The 24,183-nt window shown below is 40.6% G+C and overlaps 1 protein-coding gene across 1 annotated transcript in view; it reads left to right on the top strand.

The window, feature by feature from the left end:
• Window positions 1-24,183, top strand: part of dnah9 (dynein, axonemal, heavy chain 9) — a 294,417-nt gene that overhangs the window by 136,843 nt on the left and 133,391 nt on the right. The window contains exons 48-51 of the mRNA XM_041816205.1: window positions 6,398-6,559; window positions 12,387-12,583; window positions 18,493-18,655; window positions 18,902-19,025. Coding sequence (XP_041672139.1) covers window positions 6,398-6,559; window positions 12,387-12,583; window positions 18,493-18,655; window positions 18,902-19,025 — 646 coding nt within the window. The remainder of the gene's footprint in view (window positions 1-6,397; window positions 6,560-12,386; window positions 12,584-18,492; window positions 18,656-18,901; window positions 19,026-24,183) is intronic.

The raw sequence follows: 24,183 nt of genomic DNA, 5'->3' as shown, positions 1-24,183 counted from the left end.
TTTATACATTTGATATTCATTGTTTTATTTAGTGGAATAGAATGTGCTTCAGCAAAACTTTGAGACTAAGACTTTACCAATTACATTTTGAGGTGTCTTTAATCTCTAATGTTATGTATATCAAGGAAAGTTGAAAATCTGTCCTGATGGATAATGTGGATTATTCTGAATAAACATTTGATTTGGTTTGAGGTACAGGTCATTAAAAACATGGTCTGCAGGCATGAAAACAGCAGTTTTCGTCAAAAGTTAGATAATTTAACACAGTCCCTTAACCCTTGAGCTTCCAGTATGCCTTCACACAAACTGTCTAACTGCGACTGGCGACATACACCTAAGGCACTTGCACTTTTTACATGTGTGCAGTACTTTTTACATGCATACAGTACTTTTTTATGCATGCAGTACTTTCTATATGCATACAATACTTTTTATATGCAAATAGTACTTTTTATATGCAGGCAGTACTTTTATATGCAGACAGTACTTTTTACATGCATGCAGAACTTTTTATGCATACATTACTTTTCGCCAACGCCTTCATTGGCTCCCACCCCCCTTCGCCGCAGTGTACCATGGGAGGGCACGCCCCCCCCCAGTGTCTGTGCTGCTTTCAGACCCCTCTGGTCACACTTGTTCAAAAATGCAACTAGCGACAAATCTAGCGACTTCTTCTGGTGTTACTGGAGAGTTTTGGAGGCGCTGACGGAAAAGCACGTATCGTTGTTGCTCTTCTCACTGAGCAGCGCTGCTGCCATGGGCCCCTCTCAGTCCCTAAGCACTCACAGGCAGCCTCGTCCTAGCATAGTTCGACTGCAACAGAGTAGAGGACTCACACCCGTTTCAGACTGGGATCGTGTTTTGCTGCTTGCGTGTGCCGCCCATGTCAGCTCCGGTCCCTGCCGGTGCGGCTTTCACACAGGGCGCTAGTTTTCTGCCTGTCAGCTGCATCTCCCTGCTCTCAAAGCCCTGTTCTCAAAGCTACTTGATTTAGTGTACAGAGGAAGTGTGTCGGGAACTATTCAAAATGTACAAGTGAACGGAGTTTCTCTACAGAAAAGCTAAACCGGGCTTTTACTTTGAAAAGCACAAACCAGAAAAGCATGCATACGGTGTTTATCTTTCCTGTGACATATTCTACCAGTGTGGAGACAGAAAGATTCACTAATAGTAGGTCTTTAGAGAACAGCTTTATAAAACAGGCACATTTAAGCTTGTGGCCTTCCTCAGGGTTATCAAGAAACACACTGTAAACATATTCTATGTGCATACTTGCCACAACAATGTAAATATGGCTCTCCATTTATCATTTTCCTGTCTAATATGGTCACCAGCCACAGTATAAGACTATTATACAGCGTTTTAATGTCGTCTAAGTTACATCTTTGTAAAATAAACAAAGATAAATGCAACTGGTTATTCACATGTCCACATTTGTGTTCATGTACAGTATATATCCTGTGCATATTAATGTTCTTATTTCATATATCGGCCAAAATATCGGTTATCGGCCAATATATCGGATATCGGCTTTTTTTTTTGCCCCCAATATCAGTATTGGCATCGGCCCCAAAAATCTCATATCGGTCGGGCTCTAATACAGACAGAATTTTTTTTATATGCAGACAGTACTTTTTATATGCATACTATACTTTTTATATACGTGCAGTCCTTTTTATATATTTTATATTTTTTGGAGCTCATGTTTTCCATTTATGCTGCAGGGTGCGGGTGATCGTGATGTGCTAATGTCACTAATGCTATGTTAATCTTATAGCATGATTTAGCAGCCCCTCATCATCCTTCTAGAGGGGCTGGCCCGCTAGCAGGCTGATGAAAAAAGTGAGTCTGGAGCCCTGGAGTCTTGTTACCATGTGTTGTTAATTGGAGGCCTTTCTAAATGCAAATCTCCCAGAATGAGCATGAGCCTGCTGGTTGATTTGCCAACACTGTTTCCTGCTGATAAACATATGGCTGGCATGCACATGTTTGATAAATGTAGATTTCTTTAAAAACTTCTACAGTTTACTTGTGAGAGAAAAACTGGGACATTTTCTACACACTGCTGGTAAATAAGGGCCGTGGTTTGTGCTCACTGGAATAAGTAAACCTCGCTACAGTCAGCATACATTCTTCTCTTCTCTTCAAACTTTCTCCCTAACGACCAACTTTCATGCAGTATTCTTTCCTTTCCTCTTCATGCACTCTGTCTCCACAAATCTCTCTCCCAGCATCGGGCCCATCATTAAGCCCAGTAGAAGTTAAATTGGACGTACTGTAAGTGAAGTCCAGTGGCCAAATTCGACTCAAAGGGTTAGACAAACAGTTTGGCATCAGACTGGGAGTGATGTCAAAGAGCTGCGTTTGCCAGTGTTCGTTCTCTGCCATGACCAGTGGGCATATCAGAGTGCCTGTCTTCTCCACGTCAGACTAAATGAGCTCCTCGAAGAACACGAGGCAAAAGCAGGGTGGAGATAGATGGACAAAGAGAGACACTTAAACAAAGGAAAGAGAAAGGAAGAAAGGAAGGAAGGGAGTACATGAGTGTTTCGGTGCAGAGAGCTGAACTTCACTGACTGAACGATATGTCTGTATGATGTTTTGAGGAGAGTCAGCTGTGTGCGTTTGTTAGCGGCGGTTTGAAGCGTTGTTTGGGGCTCAGAGCAGCTGTCAGGCTATGAGGAAAGCTCTCCGGCTCCACACAGACAGACAGACAGATACATGCCGACGCACAGAGCTCCGTAATCCCTCTCCTCTGAGCTGAACAAAGTGGTGAAAGATTGGGGACAGACAGGATGAAGGAAAACAAAGTTCCCTCTACTCTTCAGTTTGTTAACACTGTGCCATTCTTTGATTGGTATGATGAAGAGTAAAGCCTGTGAGAGTGACAGTAATAAACACTTACCATATGGTGTTTTGTTTTGCTCGGGCACTCTCTTATACAATAAATATACGCTGCCATGATTGACACCATTAAGCAATGAAATGGAGTGAGTAAGTAGAGATGGATTTTTATGGCACTTTTTAAAACGTAGTTACACACTTCAGATACAAAGAGGGTTGAGAAAGTCCAGATCCCTCTCCACTGAGGAGTTCTTGGACAGTTTTTTCCCCTTTTCATTTACACTGATATAGCTCTATGTCCTCAGAGTACCGGAGCGTTAGATATCGCTTTGCATCTCGTGGCATCAGGTTGGACACTGCATCAGTTTAACATTAAATTCTCTGCCCACTCCTTTCTAGAGAATGTGACGTCTAGCACTTTTATTTTAACATTGGAGAAACAAAATTGTATTGAAAACCCTTGATGACTGCTGAATTTGGCTGCACATGCCTGCATCATGCTGAATCTGGCTGCATTGGCCTTCATTATGCTGAATCTGGCTGCATTGGCCTTCATCGTGCTGAATCTGGCTGCATTTGCCTGCAACGAGCTGAATCTGGCTGCATTGGCCAGCATTGTGCTGAATCTGGCTGCATTGGCCTGCATTGTGCTGAATCTGGCTGCATTGGACTGCATTGTGCTGAATCTGGCTGCATTGGCCTGCATTGTGCTGAATCTGGCTGCATTGGCCAGCATCGTGCTGAATCTGGCTGCATTGGCCAGCATCGTGCTGAATCTGGCTGCATTGGCCTTCATCGTGCTGAATCTGCCTGCATTTGCCTGCAACGAGCTGAATCTGGCTGCACATGCCTGCATCATGCTTAATCTCGCTGCATTGGCCTTCATTATGCTGAATCTGGCTGCATTGGCCTGCATTGTGCTGAATCTGGCTGCATTGGCCTGCATTGTGCTGAATCTGGCTGCATTGGCCTTGCATTGTGCTGAATCTGGCTGCATTTGCCTGCAACGAGCTGAATCTGGCTGCATTGGCCTGCATTGTGCTGAATCTGGCTGCATTGGCCTTGCATTGTGCTGAATCTGGCTGCATTGGCCTTCATTGTGCTGAATCTGGCTGCATTGGCCTGCATTGTGCTGAATCTGGCTGCATTGAACTGCATCGTGCTGAATCTGGCTGCATTGGCCTTCATTGTGCTGAATCTGGCTGCATTGGCCTTCATTGTGCTGAATCTGGCTGCATTGAACTGCATCGTGCTGAATCTGGCTGCATTGGCCTTCATTGTGCTGAATCTGGCTGCATTGGCCTTCATTGTGCTCAATCTCGCTGCATCGTTTTCAATCTGGCTGCATTTCTTGCAGGCTGTCAGGATACTACAATCAGAATCAAATAGGTTGGGCCCCATTCATGTGGGTGGCAGCTTTAAGCAGGTTTACTCGATTTATGTGGAGTGTTTTTTTTTGTTTTGTTTTTTTTTTAAACTTAAAATGAGAAGTGAGCAGGGCAGTTGGGCAGAGCTGAGCAGCAGGTCATGTTCTGTTATTGTTGATTGATAAACCTCTGATGGAAGGATTTAACTAACTGTAAATGTAAGCTGGGTTATAACTGGGAGGTGTAAAACTTGGTGATGTGATGATTGCTGATCTGTTTAATTGGGTTTAGCGGTAAAAATAGACCAGTCAAGCAGCACCACAGCACTGATATGATATGTCATGGAAGCGACAGAACATATGACCCAGAGGAAGCATGCAAATAGAATAAAGAGGATGAAGTCTGAGGATGTAGCCCTGAGGGACTCCACACAGCAGAGGAGCTGAGATGGTTGTAGATGCCAATCAATCAAAGACAATTGACAATGGTTTGAAAATGTAGCAGAAAGGCAGACCAAGCTGTCAATCTCATCCATTAAAAAAGACCAATAAAAAAATCTCGTACAAGTAAAAGGATTAGATCATTTTCACGCACTTGAGGCAATAATCTGTAAGATTTAGGCAGCTCTGATAATTCTGTCTCTGTGTGAATCTTCTGCACACACAGGCACACCTCCCATCTGCAGCATTACACAGAGGATTTAGCAGCCAATTGTCACATTCAGAAGTCTGGGATATGACGGCGGATCAGATTCAGCTGGCTTTACCCCCAGAGATGATTCTGTTGATTGGAATAAGTTCTGAGGCTGGAAACACTCAACATCTGTTTGCCTCTGCTTCTCCTCCTGGGTGACAGTGCGCAGAGGGGAACAAGCAGCGCCCGGGCGTCACTTCGTCCCCATCCTCATCCTCTGCAGCACCTGTTCTGTGAGGCGGCGAGATTGAGCCGTGCACTGCCTGGCTGCTTTCTGAATGGCCCTGTGGGAAAGCCAACGCGTCACACGGCTTCCTCCAGAGACACATTAATCATCAATCATCCACAAAACACTCGTCTGCTCATTGTTATTATTCCGCGCTTTAATTTGGCTGTTTTTGAACAAAAGATGAAAGAAGTGCAAACAAACACTTTCATTTTCAGCCGTGCTACCTCCCAGAGGACAAAGCTGTTCGACTTTGGGGATCCTCCACTCGTCTGCCAACAACCAGAAGTTGAAGTTTTGTGTTTGAGTCAAATTTCTCTACAACAGAAGGGTGAATTGCAAAGATTATTAATCCTCCCCCATGACCAAATCAAATCTGTAACCTTTTAGTTGATTTTTATAACTAAAAGGATTACATTATATTTTAAACAGGCGACCTTTGCTGTAGCATCATCAGGCTTTTAGGCTGCATCACTCTCTACAAGCATGAAAAAAATGCTCTCATTGTGCTTTGTCATTCCTACTTTTGCCCTTCTCCTCTTCTGTGCTCACACTTTCCAGCCCAATAACCAATCATCATCCACCTGCAGGCTCATAGTCAGGGATTTTAGATTTGATCTTATCACTCCTTAGATTTCTGCTTGCAAAGCAAATCTGCAAGAAGTGATGAGGTCAGAGCCGAGACACCAAACTTTAAACTGTTCTTCAAACTTCAGTGTCTCTGCTCTGTTGCTATGTTGTACCTGTTTGTTTTTACTACTGGCACTGTCATGCTCTGCAGAGAAACAAGACAGAAGAGAGAAAGCTCTGGTATGAAAAAAATCAAGTTATGTTTTGTTTTTTATGCCTTTGTACAGGAAATGTAATCTAAAGTCAGAATAATGACATCTGAATGAATTGCAGATGGTGAACATAGTGCTGAGTGAGGTAAAAGGGCTTGTGGACCTGGTGTGAGTCTTGTTTTATTCTCAGAAATCATTAGAGTGGCATACAGACTCATTCCTTCATTCTTTATAATTCTTCCCTCCAACAGCCGCCTACAGAACTTATCTCCCCATGCAGCAGCACTTCTGAGACAGTGAGATGAAAGAAAAGCACGGCCATTATTTCTGAGTTTCTGTGACACACCTACTAGCAGCTTGCCCACTCAATATCCATTGATTTAGCCGCAGTGACTGTGCTGTGCTTCCCTCCTTGTTGTGCAGTGAATGGGCCAAATCAAGCTCTGGAGTAGTTCTAAGCTTTCCTCTCCCCCTTTTCTGCCCAGGGCATTCTCTTCTGTACCACTGAGTGTCTCAAAGCCCCTCCGGACCTGCTGAAAATCTACCTGCACGAGTCCAGCCGAGTCTACAGAGACAAGCTGCTGGAGGAGCAGGACTTCCAGGTCTTTGATAAGCTGCAGGCGGACACAGTGAAAAAGTTCTACGAGGTGAGAGTTTTACAAAGTTCAGCAGAGGAAGACAGGAGGAGGAGGGGGAAATCATTAGGCTGCCTGCTCTGTGTCTGGACCTGGACATCAGTGGCCAACACAGCGAGGAGAAAAAGGGATGCTGGGGGAGCAGGAGAGGGCGGAGGGCCGGGGAGAATATTAATCACTGTGGTATGTGGGGTCTGGCTGTCAGGGTCTGCGCTGTCAGCCCGGCAAATTGGAAAACATTTTAATGGTTTTCTGTCCACTGCTCCCCTCAGTACACTCTCCAGCTTCATCGCATGCACACTAGTCATGGCACAATGAAGACCCTGACAAGTAGATGTGTACCAACACTAGGGCTTGGCATGATATCCAGTTTTTAAATGTACAATACACAGAATTTCTGCACTGAAATTCTAAATTCATTATCAAGCAACTAATAGTTTTTATATGAATTAAGTTCTTACATTACCTCAAATATTTCAAACAGTATTCAGAACCATTAAAATCCTTCATCAAGGCTGCAGTGTAGGACACTAAAACGCTTAGCTGCAGTTCTGTCACTGTTTCTCAGTCATGTTTCATGCTGCTTGATTGTGATGGACCATGATTATTCTCTGCCACCAGCTGTGTGATCTTTCACCCAAGCCTCCTCTGTACTCAGAACTCCCCACCACATCTCCAACCCCATCTCCAAGAGTTTGGGTGAAAACCAGATCTTAGACTAAATGGTGGTACTTTAGAAAATAATGGTAGAAGCATGACTAAAGACAGTGTTCTGTACTTCAAACACTGAAACTAGAGAGGAGTGTGGTCAAATGTCGGACCTGACTGACAGCAGCAGCCGTAGTCTGTTAAAATAAAGTAGAACATTAGCACAAGTGTTAAGACTGTTTGTAACAACACTGTGAATGTAGCTCAGGCTCCTCCCATGTCTCTGATCTTTGCTGAGATGTTTCTACACCTTGATTGGAGTCCACCTGTGCTAAATTAATCTGATTGGACATGATTCTAAAGGCTCACACCTCTCTCAATGATATCAGAGCAGAAACCAAGGGTCAAAGGTCAAAGGAGCGGCAGAGCTCAGAGACAGGATTGGCAGGCACAGACTACAAAAACATTTCTGCTGCTCTAAAGGTTCCCAAGAACCTGATGGTCACTCTGACTGAGCTCCAGAGATCCTAAGTGGAGATGGGACAAAGTTCTACAGCAGGGGTGTCAAACTCAAGGCCGGACCGTGGAACAATTATATCCAGCCTGCAAGATCATACCATATTTGTATTATAACTGGCCCACCAGTATGAGGTCAAGTAAAAGTTATTAAGCCATAAGAATCTAAAAAAGTAACGTGTAAGAAAGATTTCATAAAAAGTCAAGAATGTGGGGAAAGACATTAATTTGTGTTTTTATTTCATATTTTTAATTTTGCATGTGAAGATTACGACTCAAACTTATGATTTTGACTTTTCATTTTATTCTTTCACCTTTTCAACTTATAATTAAGACTTTATGTATCACATTTTTATCTTTTAGATTCCCAATTTTAGATTTTAAGAAATATTTTGACTTTCTCCACTCCTTACTTTGGCTTTTTAATCCCATATGTTGCCTTTTGAACTCATGATTTTAATTTTTATTTCATATTTTGACATTTTAAATTCATATTTTTTAGTTTTTAATCTCATATTTTGACCTTTTAAACTCCCAATTTTAAATTTAAGTCATATCTTTAACTTTTTAAGTGATCATTTTGAATTCTCGTTCATATTTTGACATTTTCAACTCTTAATTTTGGCTTTTTGATCCCATATTTTCACCTAATAGACTCACAGTTTAAAATTTTAAGTTATATATTGACTTTAAACTCGTGATTTCAGGACTAAATCCAGAATCCGGCCCCTGCTGTGATTGAGTTTGACACCCCTCTTCTAGAAGGTCAACCATCACTGCAGCCCTCCACTGATCTGGGTTTATGGAGGAGTGGAGAGATGTAGACTCTCCTCAGAGAAAAACACATGAAAGCTTGACTGGAGTTTTCAAAAAACTGAATGTTAAAGCCAAGTGGAATGCATGATTATCTGATAGGATATGCATTGTCAGCAGTGAGTCCTTCTATATCGAGGTGTGTGTGTGTGTGACAAACTCCTCTCTATTTGAGAACATGGAGGCCAGTGTGCTTGGGAACCTTCAGTGCAGCAGACTTTTTTTATCATATATCATCATACAGCAGAGAAATAACAGGATGACTTCTGCCCAGCCCTACACACACCTGCATAGAAATGACAATAAGGAAGGACCATAAACACAGTAATATATTTTATTCAGAGTTATCATAAACCGAGTGTGATTTTCCCTTTGCCACAGAGCAATATGCAGCATGTTTTCTACTATTTTTACATGCAAACAAAGACGTCTTTAGAGACCGCCACAGTGTAAGGAAGTGATACTATGATGGCTGCAGCTGAGCATAATAAAGATGGAAATTTAAGAAAGAAAACAAAATCTTATTCATGGCACCTTCTGCAGTTATTTGCCGGTGGAAGTTTGCAGAAAACAAACATCCCTCCGAGACAGAGAGTGAAATATTCGCAGCTCGAACGTTGCTAGGGTGAAAATGAACTGGGTCACCCTCTGCACAGCTGTGATTTTCAGCTGTGTCCCTGTCCACACTGTTCAAGCTTAACACTGGGGTTGTGCTGACGGGGGGAGAGTGTGGCTTAGTATTTTTACCACTGCAACATGGACTCTACAGCCTGACAGATATGGGGTGTAGTATACTAATATTACTGTAAGAATTTCTCTGGTTTCAGATTACGTCCAAAGAACATATTTGAAGTCATCATGCTCCTTTTGAAATGATTGTTTAGAAAGCCACTTATCATTTGTCTGATTGCCTTCCCTTTGCGTCCCATCCCTCCGTTTTACCCCTGCCCCTAGTGGGAACAGTTTCCCCTACAGAAGGGGACAGCCCTTAAAGATCCTGATACGTCATCAGTAGTCAAGGACAGCATTTACGTAGGCAGGTGTGACAACAATAGCAGACATTTCTACCCCAAGCAATTTCTTAAAATGCTTGTTTAGATATAGAAGGCTCATAATGCATAGCACAGCATTAAACTAAGATATTAGATGGTCATGGTATTTTGTAATAATGAAGTTAAGCTTTTGTGAATGTAACCACGTATTTTTTAAAATCATTTCTGGTGCTTTGGTAATGCTTGGGTTCAATGAAATATAACCTCAATCTAGTGTTAATTTGGCCGACTAAAACTATGACTAAAAATCATCGTCGTCAGCCTTTCTTTCCATGACTAAAACTAGACAGAGACTTACAAAAAAAGATCTGTGATGACTAAAACTAGACTGAGACTAACAAAAAAAGATCTGTGATGACTAAAACTAGACTGAGACTAACAAAAATAGATCTGTGATGACTAAAACTAGACTGAGACTAACAAAAATAGATCTGTGATGACTAAAACTAGACTAAAACTAACAAAAACAGATCTGTGATGACTAAAACTAGACTGAGACTAACAAAAACAGATCTGTGATGACTAAAACTAGACTGAGACTTACAAAAATAGATCTGTGATGACTAAAACTAGACTAAAACTAACAAAAACAGATCTGTGATGACTAAAACTAGACTAAAACTAACAAAAATAGATCTGTGATGACTAAAACTAGACTGAGACTTACAAAAATAGATCTGTGATGACTAAAACTAGACTAGTCTAACAAAAATAGATCTGTGATGACTAAAACTAGACTAGTCTAACAAAAATAGATCTGTGATGACTAAAACTAGACTGAGACTAACAAAAATAGATCTGTGATGACTAAAACTAGACTGAGACTAACAAAAATAGATCTGTGATGACTAAAACTAGACTGAGACTTACAAAAACAGATCTGTGATGACTAAAACTAGACTGAGACTAACAAAAATAGATCTGTGATGACTAAAACTAGACTGAGACTAACAAAAATAGATCTGTGATGACTAAAACTAGACTAGACTAACAAAAATAGATCTGTGATGACTAAAACTAGACTAGTCTAACAAAAATAGATCTGTGATGACTAAAACTAGACTAAGACTAACAAAAATAGATCTGTGATGACTAAAACTAGACTGAGACTAACAAAAATAGATCTGTGATGACTAAAACTAGACTGAGACTAACAAAAATAGATCTGTGATGACTAAAACTAGACTGAGACTAACAAAAATAGATCTGTGATGACTAAAACTAGACTGAGACTAACAAAAATAGATCTGTGATGACTAAAACTAGACTGAGACTAACAAAAATAGATCTGTGATGATTAAAACTAGACTGCACTTTCGGTAAATCTGTCTAAAACAATGGAGCTGTATCTATTCTTCCTCTCAGCTGTAGAAAGCAGGGACCCCAGGTTTGGCAGGGTGCAGAGAACACACTACCATGATTTGGTACCAGATTTAGGCAAGAAAATAAATGCTTGGACTAAAAGTAAAGACTAAAACGTGAGGACTTTTTATGGACTAAAACTAGACTTAAACTAAAAAGGAAGAAATTACCAAAATGCAAATAAAACTAAAATGCATTTCATTTAAAGACTAAAACTAAAAATATCTGCCAAAATGAACGCTGCTTCAGTCCTCCATCAGTGCCCTGTGTGCTGCTGGAGTTTAGGTGATTAAAGCAGAAGTTCCCGAGCTTTTTTAGCTGACGACCCAAACACAGAGTTTGTGCTGTCTCTGGGACCAAACTCACAAAAGTACTTTGTGTTTCACCAAAACACCAGAATATTAAAAGCTGAATGAAAGGATATAGAAATCAATACATACACTAATAAAATTTCTATGATTTCAATGCTTTTTAATTTTTTTGGAGCTGTTTAACTGTTCAATAATTAAAAAGTAGGATTTTTAATTTTGTAGTATAGTGGACCTCTTTTCAGGAATTTTTTAAACTGAAACTCATAATCAGGTTGTTTTTAAATGCTGAAATGATAGGTGTTCTATTTACAGGAATTATTTAGTCCCTTATATTTTTTCAGTTGTGTTATGCTACAGTCGTTTGAATTCATGTTTTTCTTCTAAACTCAGTTCCACATAATGACAAAGTGACAACATACATTTAAATTTTTTGGCAAATTTATAAAAAATCAAAAACTAATATCACACTGACATTGGTATTCAGAGTCTTGACATTTAGCCCAGGTGCCCTCCATTTCTCTTGATTTTTACTGAAGCCAGTTTGACTTTCATGCGTTTTTACTCAGTCTTCATCTCTCCACTCTGCCATAAAGCCCAGATCAGTGGAGAGCTGCAGCATTTGTTGACCTTCTAGAACTGTGTCCCATCTCCACTCAGGATCTCTGGAGTTCGGTCAGAGTGACCATCAGGTTCTTGGTCTCCTCTCCTACTAAGGCCCTTCTCCCCTGATTGCTCAGTTTGGCTGAGACCAGCTCTAGAAGAGTCCTGGTTGGTCCAAACTTCTTCATGTGAGAATCCTGGAGGCCACTGTTCTCCTGGGAACCTTCAGAGCAGCAGAAATGTTTCTGTAGCCTTCCCCAGATCTGTGCCTGCCAACAGTCCTGTCTCTGAGCTCTGCAGCTCCTTTGACCTTTGACCTCATGGCTTAGTTTTTGCTCTGATATCAATAGCTGTGAATCCATTACCTGGAGAAATGAGTAAAATAAAAAAATGCTAATGGAAACACCTGAATTTCAAAGAATTACAAGGCTAATGCCCAAAACTCCCTTCAAGGAAACACATTCAAAGCACAGTTGTATTTAGTGGAAATTTAAGAAATATGGCTTTTTATTTTATGTACATATGCTTCCCCCTGAGGATGTGGAGGAGACTCTGGAGCAGACCAAAGAGATGAACCTCTACTGCCACTTCGCCCGGGGGTTTGGCGAGTCCAGGTACCTGCCTGCAGAGTCCTGGAGCAGCTTAAATAAAACCCTGCTGGAGGTTCTGGACAGCTACAACGAAGTCAACGCCACTCTGAACCTGGTGCTATTCGAGGACGCCATGGCTCACATGTGAGTGCATGTTTTACAGCCTCTGGGAGAATGTGAGAGTTTAAAGAAAAGAAATGTGTTTTTGTCAGTTCCTTTATTGTCTGTCAGGAAATTCAGCTTCTTAGACGCTTTAGGATTTAAACTTCCATCTCACTAAACGTCAAAAGCAGAGACAGGCCGATGTGTAAGGAGCATAAATCATAGAGGAAGGCAAAATGAAGACAGCTTTGAAGCACCTCTCATCTAGTTTTTAGCTTTAAATTCCCTCCAGGTGGGGAAATATCTTCAATGCACATTTATATGATCTTGTTTTCTCTATCAGCTCAGTGAAGAACATAAATGCTTCTCTGTTCATCTTTGCTTCAGACCAAACTGTGTGTCTGCAGAGCATGAGTGTGTGTTATAAGGTAGAGACGCATCAATGAGCTGCAGCTTTCCACTCCTCACTTATCACTGTAGTTTATTTATAGTCCAGCCCTCATTCATCATCCCGGGGCTGTAGTTCACCACATGTGAATTCATCCAAAATAGTTCTAAATAAATGTTCTCTTTACTCACTTTGAGAAATGTTTGATGAAATAGAAAGAGCATGCACATGTGAAGAAACTACTGTGAAAGGTACACTGCAAAACATTCGAAGGTTTATGTTCACAGAAGCATGCAGCATCTATTTAAGAGTAATGCTTACATTCTGGTCTGCAAAGCTTTACATACAAGTTTACCAGCTTAGAGTTTGAATTGTATACCCTGATATGTAATAGAAATTAAATTTATTGGTAAAATACTTTGTAAGGACCCAATAGGTTCTTTGCAGAAGATGTCACTAGGGGTGAAACGGTTCTCAGAGCTCACGGTTATGTTCACTGATAAAAAGAAAAAGTTCCAGATTTATAATTCCAGATGTCCCTCACTTATTATTTTTTCTTCTTTTAATGTTAGTGCGGCATATAGTTTTAAAAAAGGATGTTTGAAATTTGCATTTGAATCAATCAATACCTTGGTCCATCTAGTGTTATTTATAAAAATAAAAAAAATACAAGATAATATGCAAATAAAAATCTGTGCTTTTAAGAACAATGTATCATATTTATGATTTAGAAAGAATGCTGTAATACCATTTTCATTCAAAAGCTGGTTCAGGGAATACTTGTGCAAAATCCTGACTCACCTATGTCTGTGAAGGACCCCAGACTAGCTCATGGAAACAGGATGGTTTACTACAGAGTCGGAGCGGAGCACTTAACAATACGTTTGTTGTTTTTTTATTCTACCGGTCTGATCAGGGGTGTAGCTAGGGATTTTGGACCCCCAGAAAGACTATTACACAGGCCCCCCTTTAACTGGCTAGCCAAGCAAAAAACGTTGCATTATTTTTAGAAATATCTCTGCATTTAATGTATTTTTGTAGCATAATTTCCCCATTTATGAGCAATATTGTTACTATGGTAAAAATGAATTCACTTGGATTATTTCACAGCACTGGACAACACTTTGGACATTTTTTAAGGGAGGAGGCCCGCTGACTGATTCATTTGTCACTTTTGATTCAATAATGACACTAATTACTAAGAAAAAAATAAATAAAAACACACTTTCCATTGCAGGCTCCTCAAGGGCCCCTCCCTACTGTGGGCCAGGGTAATCAGCCCCCCCCCCCCAGGTCCGAGTGTAGTCTTAAAATGTTTTAACAGCAGTATTATATTTGACACTCTCTGCTTTCACATCTGGAGGCTTTTTAAAAACAGCGTGGTGATGAGGAGATGGAGAAAAGTGCAGCAGGTCTCGATGCTCTGCCTCTCTTGCAGCGGGAGCAGGGAGCCCACTTTTCTTCTTCGTTGGTTTGCCTGCTACTTCCTCTTCTTCCTTGGTGGTTTAATCGTGGTTAGCAAACTTGCTCCCGCTGCTGATTACAAGAATGTCAAGCATTCAAAATGCAAAAATAAACACCTTCTTAATTCTTCAGCTTCGTTTGTGTCCCAAAGACAAAAACATGGGGAAATGGCAGGAGGCAGAAATAAAAAAGCCACAGTTTAAAGCCTGGTATCACACAGCACTTGTGTATGGCCCTGTTCCACCAAGTGTACCGGTTCAGTCCAGTTCTGTCCTGGTTTAGCTCATTAAACTCTGATCGTGTCCGTATCTCCTGAGCTGATGTCTGTCTCTCTCGTTGTTCTGTCTCTTTAAGGAGATGTAGATTATTTGGCCCAGGGTGTTTATGATAAAATGAGGATTTTATGTCAGCCAGCCTCTTAACTCAGGACTAGATTGCTTTAGACTTTTGTCTCCTTTAATCAAGCTAGACGACACTAGGAGGTCTGCAGGTCTGAGTAAAGAGTGATATTTATATTGATTGATAATGATGGTTGATAAGGATTGTACTCTATGTAGAAATTTGATGCTAATTTCAGCACAGAGGCCCATTTAGAGTTGTAAAGTACTAACTTTGCTCCATTCTCATTCGTTCCTCACGGCTGTCCTCTACTTCCTGACCCCCAACTGACATCTGTGTGTCATCCATATAGGGTAGTTTCTTGTTTTTAATCATTCAAATTGACAGAGAACTCCTGCAAGTTTATTGACGTCCAGATCAGACTACGTGACTTTTTGTCTTTTACACTGGCACCGTGTCGGACTACATAACAAACATCTTGGTGGCAGTGTCACACCAAAAGCAGAAATGAATGAAGAAGCATTCTCATCGGTATCAACTTTTGCTGATTATTTTTTAAATATTGGTGTCTGCATTTTAAAAATGAGCTCACCTCTTAAAGGTACTGGTCCCAGGGGGATTTTAGCCGTGAATCTGCTCCCTGTGAGACAACAGACAGTATCACAGTTCCAGCATTTTTCTTAGCCTTACTTCAGCTTTTATAAATAACATTTTAATTCACGGTTTATGATAGCAAAGGTAATGGTGGGTTTTACTAAGAGTATTATTTCTTCAAGGACAGATGAGCAGAAACCAGCCTTACAATCTGACATTCTGAAGATGATATTGTGTTGTTTCTGCTGTAATGAAAAGTCCCGGCCTATTATTTTAAAAGGTCAGTCCTTGTTCCTGCTTTGTGCTCAGTGTTTCTGAGAGTGTTTGCACAGAGGTGATTGGTTGGAAGCCCTTTGGTTTCTGTTCTGTGTGGCTTACAGGATGAAGAATGTATAAAAGTTTAGATTTTATGTACTAAAAATAACATGTGCTTAGTGGTTCAAGGAAAAAGGTCAGAATCATAATGTGGAGGTTTGCTTACAAAGACCGTACTAATGAAGAAGTGGATTTAAAACAATGTTTGTTCATTTATGGTGAGAGACATCTGGACCAAGAGGAGAGAGAGTGAAAGAGATGAAGGGATTATGGTGATAGCTGAGGGGTGTGAGGTGACAGGATGAATGTACAGTGAGCTAGAGTGAGTGATATGTCCATCTGATTTATGGATAACAACCATCGAACATAAAAGATAAATAAGACAGTCAAATATAAGAGACTGGAGCTGTAGTCCATCTCTCAGACCTGGCACAGTGTGTGACCTACATGCTTGTACCTGGACCCAGGGTTTTCCTTTTCAAGGAGTGAAAGACACAGAATCATTTTCACTTTTTCTCTCTCTCTCTCTCTCACATAAAGTAGGTTTTACATACAGACTGTTTGGCTTTCAGCTTTTCCAAAATTAACCCACTAGACTGAGTGTGCAAGGCTTGAGTGCATGCCTTTATTTATGAACTGTTTCTTAGGTAATACACACCCAAAATAAAAGCCAGAGTCTCAAGACACACCATATGCATACAAAACAGCCTCTTCAACACGTTACAGAAACTTTGATTGTTGTGTAACTGAGATTGTGCAAATTCCCACAGCATAGCTAACATCCCTCAGGGCCCACTGGTGTGCCTTGCAGCACCACTGGAGAAATACTGCTGTAGAGTAATGAGCCTGTCTTTGGACTGTAGGAGGAAGCCAGAGTACCAGGAGAGAACCAAACACATCCCAGGGACAACACGCAACCTCCACACAGAAGCTGTTTCTCAAAGTCCAGGATCCTTCCTCTGTAGGAAGGATCCTTCCAAGTCAGGACCCTTGATGGAGAGGCCAGAGTCCTCCCTGGCAACTCCTGAACACATGTTTGGAACAGGCTAGCAAGTGTGTGTGATTACGTCATAGGAAGGGTCATGCCCATAAACACGGCGGCGGCAGAAATCAAATTGGGAGGGGCACTAACAACAACTTTCACAAGTTTTACCCAGCACCGTCTAATAAGCTATCACATCTTCATATAATAATAGAATATACAGTGCTTAACAAATTTATTAGACCACCACCCAAAGTAAGGTTTCTGCCACAGCTGCCCTAAATTAACAGCATTGGTAATTACCAAAATCATTTTTGATGTTTCTGCAATGGTTAATACACCAATATGTAGAAGCTCTTTAACCCAAATGATATTTTTAATGCTAAAATAGAATTATTATTATTGTTATCCATGAATTTTCAAATTTGTTGATTTACCAAAAAACTGAAAAAATAGTAAAGCACATTAATATTTCTTGATTTATATGTCAAATTATAGTTATTTACTGTCATTCCTGAAGAGAAAAATGAGTTTTAGTGGTTGAATGTTATGCTTGATTCATTTCTGACTTCTCAGAGAAGCCCAGTGAGCCGGCTCAAATTTGGGTGAATTCAGTTTGAAATTCCTCATTCCTGTTCAAAATGGTAAAACGTGGAGAGCTGACTGAAAATGAAAGAGTCCTCATTAAAGTACTTCATGATGCTGGATGGTCTCTGAGACAGATATGACAGGTGGTCTAATAGAAATTTGTTAAGCACTGTACATAATATGATTGTATAATCATATTGATCATTAAATATAAACATATAATTTAAAATGTAATCATAGTATAAGGCGCTACTTTTACCCATCCAGCTTTACTTTGATGATATGAAATAATGATGACAACAGTTACAGTGGAAACGTGGCATTTAAAAGTATATTGAGCACGCTAGGACCTGGCTTTCTCATGATGTTCCACTCAATTTTTTTTTTTTTTTTTTTTTTTAAGAGAAGGAAAACAGCAGCATTGGATTATGGGTAATTCCTGTGAGTAGAGGATACACATGTGCATCCTTGGAAATTCTCTGTTTGAAGGACTCAGTCCTTAGAAAAAGTTCGAGGATCCTTGAGTTTGAAACAGTCCTCCGCAGCAGTCGATAATGTAGTATCCTTCATAATCTGTTGCTTGAGGATCCTTCCTTGGCTTTGGGAAACGGTTCTGGTCTGACCAGTATGTGAACCAGGAACTTTCTGTATGCCGTTAGCGCTAACCACTGCATCACCATGCAGCCCTGGGTTTGATTCATGTTACTCCCAAAACACACCGATGTACAATCAGGACACTAAATCCATCCTCTTTAAGCTCTGCACATTGCATAATGCCTATATTAGTTCAGTGTAACCAGAAAAATGCAGTTTGACATGTCCAGAATCACTCTGCAGCACGTGCTATGACAGAGCATGCTGCGCTGTCAGAATAGGGCCCAGAGAGTGTTTGGATCACTGTGATTTGTGCTGTTAGAAGGCACAACTTTCTAGTAAAAACATGTCACATTTCAACAGCCTCACTATTATTATGATTCCCTGTTTACATAACCTTGAAGGCTATTTTTGTCTGCAGTCAGGGGTTTTAAATTCTTGCAGGAATGACATCATAATGAAGATAGAAGCTGTGTAGGTACAGTAGGACTCTTATTTAGGAAAGCTTTAAGGGTCGACGCTGTCTGTGTTGAATGAAGCAGTGCTAGAGAAGAGACAGAACATACCTGCATGTTTGTCTTATGAGTCATAGATTGTCCTTCCTCCCCCCTGCCTTTAATCTCACCCTTCCTCTGATTCCTCCCTCACACCTCTCCCTCCCTCGACTGGCTGCTCCTCCACATGTAGCTGCCGTATTAACAGGATCCTGGAGTCTCCACGGGGAAACGCGCTGCTGGTCGGAGTGGGCGGCAGCGGTAAGCAGAGTCTGACCCGCCTGGCTGCCTTCATCTCCAATCTGGAGGTTTTCCAGATCACCTTGAGGAAAGGCTACAGCATCGCCGACCTCAAGGTTAGAGCTAAACACGTACATCTGAACACTTAAGCTCGTCAAATATTAAAAATGATGAAGCTTTTGACGACCTGATGAGGTTTAAAATCAAAGTCTACTGTCAAATAGAACCATGACAGCCACAGTATGTGAGCACAGCAAACAGAATCCTCACATACTCCACATCTCAGGCTTGTTATCTTTGCAAAAAATAAATCTGTAACCCTCTCACATCCCACTCTTTCTCTCTCTCTCCCTGTCACCCAGGCTGACCTGGCGTCCCTCTACATCAAAGCTGGCGTGAAGAATATTGGCACCGTGTTCCTGATGACTGACGCCCAAGTGGCAGACGAGAAGTTCCTCGTTCTGGTCAACGATCTGTTGGCATCGGGTAACAGCAGGCGTCGCTAATTACTGCGTGTCATGTTTGTGCAAGAGAGAGAGAAAGGGAGAGAGATGCTTTAGCTACAAATCACTGTGCTGCCACTGCGGCTGCTTCACTCAGCAACCAGCACTCATCACTGAGAAGAAGAAAAGATCACGCCTGGATTTATACACCGCATCAAAAAAACGCTACAACACAAAGCATCATGAAATATGGAGATGACATTAAGATTTTACACACTGACTGGAGGTTTTTACTTTACTGTGCAGAAATACATCTCATATTGGCATTAAGCTTTAACTGTCATTTAAAACAAAAGGCTAAAGGGTAACCCTGATATTTTCTGTCCTGGTTTAACTGAGCCTATCCTTAGATCAGTGTTACTCAACCCTGCTCAACCAAAGAGCCAAACTGTTGAAAAACACCTTTGCAAGAGCCACAATCTAAGAGGTGAAAAGTGGGTGGAAGTGGTAATAAAAATAAGTTAAAGCTGGCAAAATAGGTGAAAAAAGCTGCAAAACAGTGGCCAAAACTGGGTGAACAGGGGTAAAATAGGCAGAAAATGGCAAAAACTGTGGGAAAAATGGCAGAAATTGGTGAGACATGACAAAAAATGATTCCCAGGTGGCAATAATGGTAAAGAAGTGGCTAAAACGTGGCCAACAAAATGAGTGAAAAGAGACTAAAATTGGCAAAAAAAGCAGCAAAAAGGTCGGGGAAAATGAGTGAAAAACAACTAGAATTGGCAAAAAGCAGCAAAACGATTGGGGAAAATGAGTGAAAAGAGACAAAAATTGGCAAAAAGCAGCAAAAAGGTAGGGGAAAATGAACGAAAAACAACTAGAATTGGCAAAAAGCAGCAAAACGGTAGGGGAAAATGAGTGAAAAACAACAAATATTGTCAAAAAGCAGCAGAAAGGTGGGGGAAATGAGAGAAAGTGACATGCAATGACAAGAGGCACCCTAAATGGGCAAAAAGTGGCAAAAAAGGGATAAATAAATGACAAAAAGAAGGGGTCCAAGGACAGAGCCTTGGGGCACACCTTGGTTTACAGGGGTTGGGGAGAGCAGGACTTACCAATGGTGATGAACTGTTTCCTGTCTGAGAGGAAGACTAAAACCAGGAGAGAACTGTTTCGGTGGTTGGATAAGCGGTTGAGGAGCATGGTACGGGAAATTGAAGAAATGCATCTCAGCACAGGCCGCTCTGAACGTACAGCAGTTATCAAATGTAATCAAACTAAAGCAAAACTAGAGCGATGAAGCTGTTACTGGAAGATGAAACATTGGTCGAGCTCTAACATCAACATCTCTGCCTTTATGATGCCGTGTTGTGAGACTACCAGACTGACATAAAAGAGAAATGTTGGAGAGAAAAAGCAGAGAAACTGCTGTCAGCATGCTAGCCTATCGTACATCATAATGTTGGCATAGACAGTATAATACAGTTTGTCAGTTTACAGTCATGAGGACTGGTTAGATACCACTGTGTAGTCCAGGGGTCAGGATCCTTTCCTATTCAAAGAGCCATTTTTCCCATGCACCTCTCCAGAAAATCTGTGACAAGCTAAAAAACAAATAGAACCTTACAATGTAGCCTAATAAGCCTGAAAACCTGAAATAATCCTCTGCATGCAGACTTTGAGTAGACAGACTTTCTCTGCACGCAGGTTTGATCTGAACCATGCTCTGCATTATGCAGTTTTGCATTTGCTGTCCTGTGTTGCCTTTTTTGTGAACTTCACCAAAAACAGTGTGCATTTCATAAGTGCAATCACAGCATTTGCAGCCATAATGATTCTATATCCATGCAAGAATCAGCAAAGAGCTTGTGACGATATACTGGCATGTTGATTTCTTGAGCAAAAGCCTAGTCTGAGTTCTGCATAGACTGAAAGTATCTGTGTTGTTCTGCTCTTGATTGCAAAGTGTGTCCTCTTCACTTTGTACCAATGAAGAACAAGTAGGATTCAGATGCAAAAATAAACAATAGCCTGTTTTAAGACCACAGTTTAGACAAACAGAAGAAAATATGAATTGTGGATAGTCCTACATGCTAAGAGTGACTCAGTCCAAACGCCCTTTAATAAGCAGTCTTGAGTTACTGCATTTTACCTCTGCACTGACATTAAAAACAAGAGTCCTGCTTACTAACAGCAGCAGAGCAGAAACATGACCACACTGTTGGGTATTTAGGTAGTTAGCAGATGTTGTTTGATTGGTTCAGTGTCATGGACACAACAAAACTAAGCCAGTAACTTTGGTTTTGGAAAGGATGGAGCTAAATCTGAAAACATCAGAACAAAATATCCCTACAGAGACAGAGATTAGCGTTAACGAGGAAGAGGATTAATTAGAACCTGAAAAGGCTGTTCCATTGAGCTCCTCAAATATTTAAAGACACCAGACTGCACTGATAAATAATAATCATTCCACCATTTTACCAGCCGCCTTCTGCTGCCCCAGTCTGTTACTTTGTCATGTTATTTCAGGACGTCAGATACGTGGAAGTAGCTGAGCATCAGCCATTTATTAGGGTGCAGCGATGCGTCAGTTTAACATCCATATAAGTGAAATCGGCTCTGTTGGCAGCATCAGCACCGTGGCAAAAAATGTGGCATTAACCCCCCCCCCCACCTTTCAGAAATCTTTGCTAAAACAAGCAGATTATCCCCTCATGATGTCATGTGGGGAGTTAGCCCCGCCCCCAGGTTCAGTTGGCCCTCCCTGCTTGGAAGAAGTTCCGCCCTCCTCTCCTGAAAACTGAAAGGAGGTTCAGGAGAGCCACATCCATTTCCTGAGAGGGGCGGAGTCAGACAGCACATTAACATGTAAAGCCACTCGTTCTGAGCAGGGCTGAAACAGAGGAGTTTTAGACATGTAAAAATCCAATATTGGAGTGTTTTTTTCAGCAACAAACTTCACAGGGAGGTTTAGGGAACCTCTGAGACCAATATAAACTTGTCTTAAAGGGGTAGAATGCGTCCCCTTTAATGCTTGCCTCTGCTGATTTAGAGAAGAGCTTTGTCAGGCAAAAGAAGAGACCTCTGATACGTTTTTGTGGTCAAATGTTAGAGAAATACTGACATAGTGTAAGTGTTATTTAAAATACCCATATTGATATTGGCCCTTGCTTTCATGTTCAGTAAACCTCTAGTTTTCACCATGCACTCTAATCTTGGTCATTTTATACCCTGGCCATAAATTTGTATTCCAATTCGGATTTTCTTTTTCTTTTTCTTTTTTTTTTTTTTTGCATGTTAAGATGCAAAAATGTAAAAATGTTCAGTGGATTGCTTCAGCACGTAAACATAACACCAACTATCATGGCACCAAATTTCCCTCTAGTCAAGGCCGCAGTACACAAGCTGACATGTCAGGTAGACTGTTTTATACATCTGTTGCATTGGCTATATATCAAATCCACCTGGGCAACACCCCATAGACCACGGGTGTCAAACTCAAGGCCCAGGGGCCAAATCTGGCCCGTGGAACGGTTATATCCGACCCGCAAGATCAGATCATATTTGTATTCTAACTGGCCCACCAGTATGAGGTCTGCAGATTTCCTCCAGTAGAAAAATCTAAACTTCAGCTTGATTATTTAAAATATCCTTGTTAAGCCATAAAAAATCAGAATAATTTGTGTTTTATTTCATATTTTCAATTTTGAATCTCAAGATTTAAACTCAGACTTATGAAGTGACTTTTCATTTCATGCTTTGACCTTTTCAACTCAGAATTTGGACTTTATATATCACATTTCTATCTTTTAGATTCACAATTTAAAATTTAAGTCATAGTTTGACCTTTTCAACTCCTCACTTTAGCTTTTTAATCCCATATTTTGACATTTAAAAACATGATTTTGTTTTTTTCTCATATTTTGACATTTTGAATGAATATTTTTTTACTCTTTATATCATATTTTGACCTTTTACACTCTAAATTTTGAATTTAAGTCACATTTTTTTCTTTTCATGTCATCATTTTGAATTCTAGCTCATATTTTGACATTTTCAACTCCTAATTTTTGGCTTTTTAATCCAATATTCCGACCAATCAGACTCATTATTGAAAATTTAAGTCATATTTTGACCTTCAAACTCATGATTTCAACTTTCTTCATGTATATTTGCTCTTTAAAAACATTATTTTTCTATTTTTAATATCGTGTTCTGATCTTTAGAACTAATAAGTTGAAATTTTTATTTCAAATTTGAGCCTTTAAACTTATCATTTTACTTTTTGAATTTCCAAAGGATTTATTATCAGTGCTGTTTTTTCATGTTTTATTACTGGTGAAAATGAGGTTGACAGTTTTCAGTTAAATGTTGACCCTGTTAGGTCTTCAGGTTAGACCTAAATCCAGAATCCGGCCCCTGCTGTAATTGAGTTTGACACCCCTGCCATAGACGGTGTTTAAAAACATTCTTGGAGTGTGAGTGGGCGAACATTATCCATCACATTCATTACATAGCAGGTTTGCACAGCTCAGTAAGCAGCTCTGCAGGAAGCGATCATAGTCCACTGTCAGTGTTGCCAGTTGCTGAATTGAACTCATACTAGGCCACTCAGGAAAAGAGCAACAACATCATTTCCACCATGGAAAGCTATCAGTGTGGTTCTTTGCTCTTCCTTGAACAGAAAAATGCTCTCCAGTTCTCATAAAAAATACATTCGAGCTCGTCTCTTCACCTGCAGCCATTGTTTACAGGCTAGCAGTACAGCTACACCTCACCTGTAGCTACCGCCCCATTCTACTCAAATGGCGCTGACTGGCCCGACAATTCTCAGACAGAACACACACTTCGAGTTCTGCCAGAAGGATCGGCCTGATGACAGATCCAGAATCTTGCCAATCCATTGGCTTTTGCAAGATAACTCCTGAGTAATGATGAGTGATATGTTTTATTCGGGTAGTTTGGCGTGTTAGAGGGTAATACAGCAGCTGTTTGTGGTTAATAAATCTTTCTCTTCAACAGTAGGGTCTCTCTCCAGCGGGATCATTTCTGTTGTGCTGTCAGACACTTAGAATACAAATCTGAGTCTGTCAGTGACTAATGGAATTCCTGTTAATGATCATTTGCCTCACTGATCTCTATTGCAGCCATGTCAGCCTCATCAACGGCTACAGGATGAATAAATTCATCGCAGTAGTTCC

Source organism: Cheilinus undulatus, linkage group 20 (assembly GCF_018320785.1).
Source record: "Cheilinus undulatus linkage group 20, ASM1832078v1, whole genome shotgun sequence".
Lineage (NCBI taxonomy): Eukaryota > Metazoa > Chordata > Actinopteri > Labriformes > Labridae > Cheilinus > Cheilinus undulatus.
The sequence above is the reverse complement of the archived record's forward strand: the minus strand, read 5'-3'. Positions and strand labels throughout refer to the sequence as shown.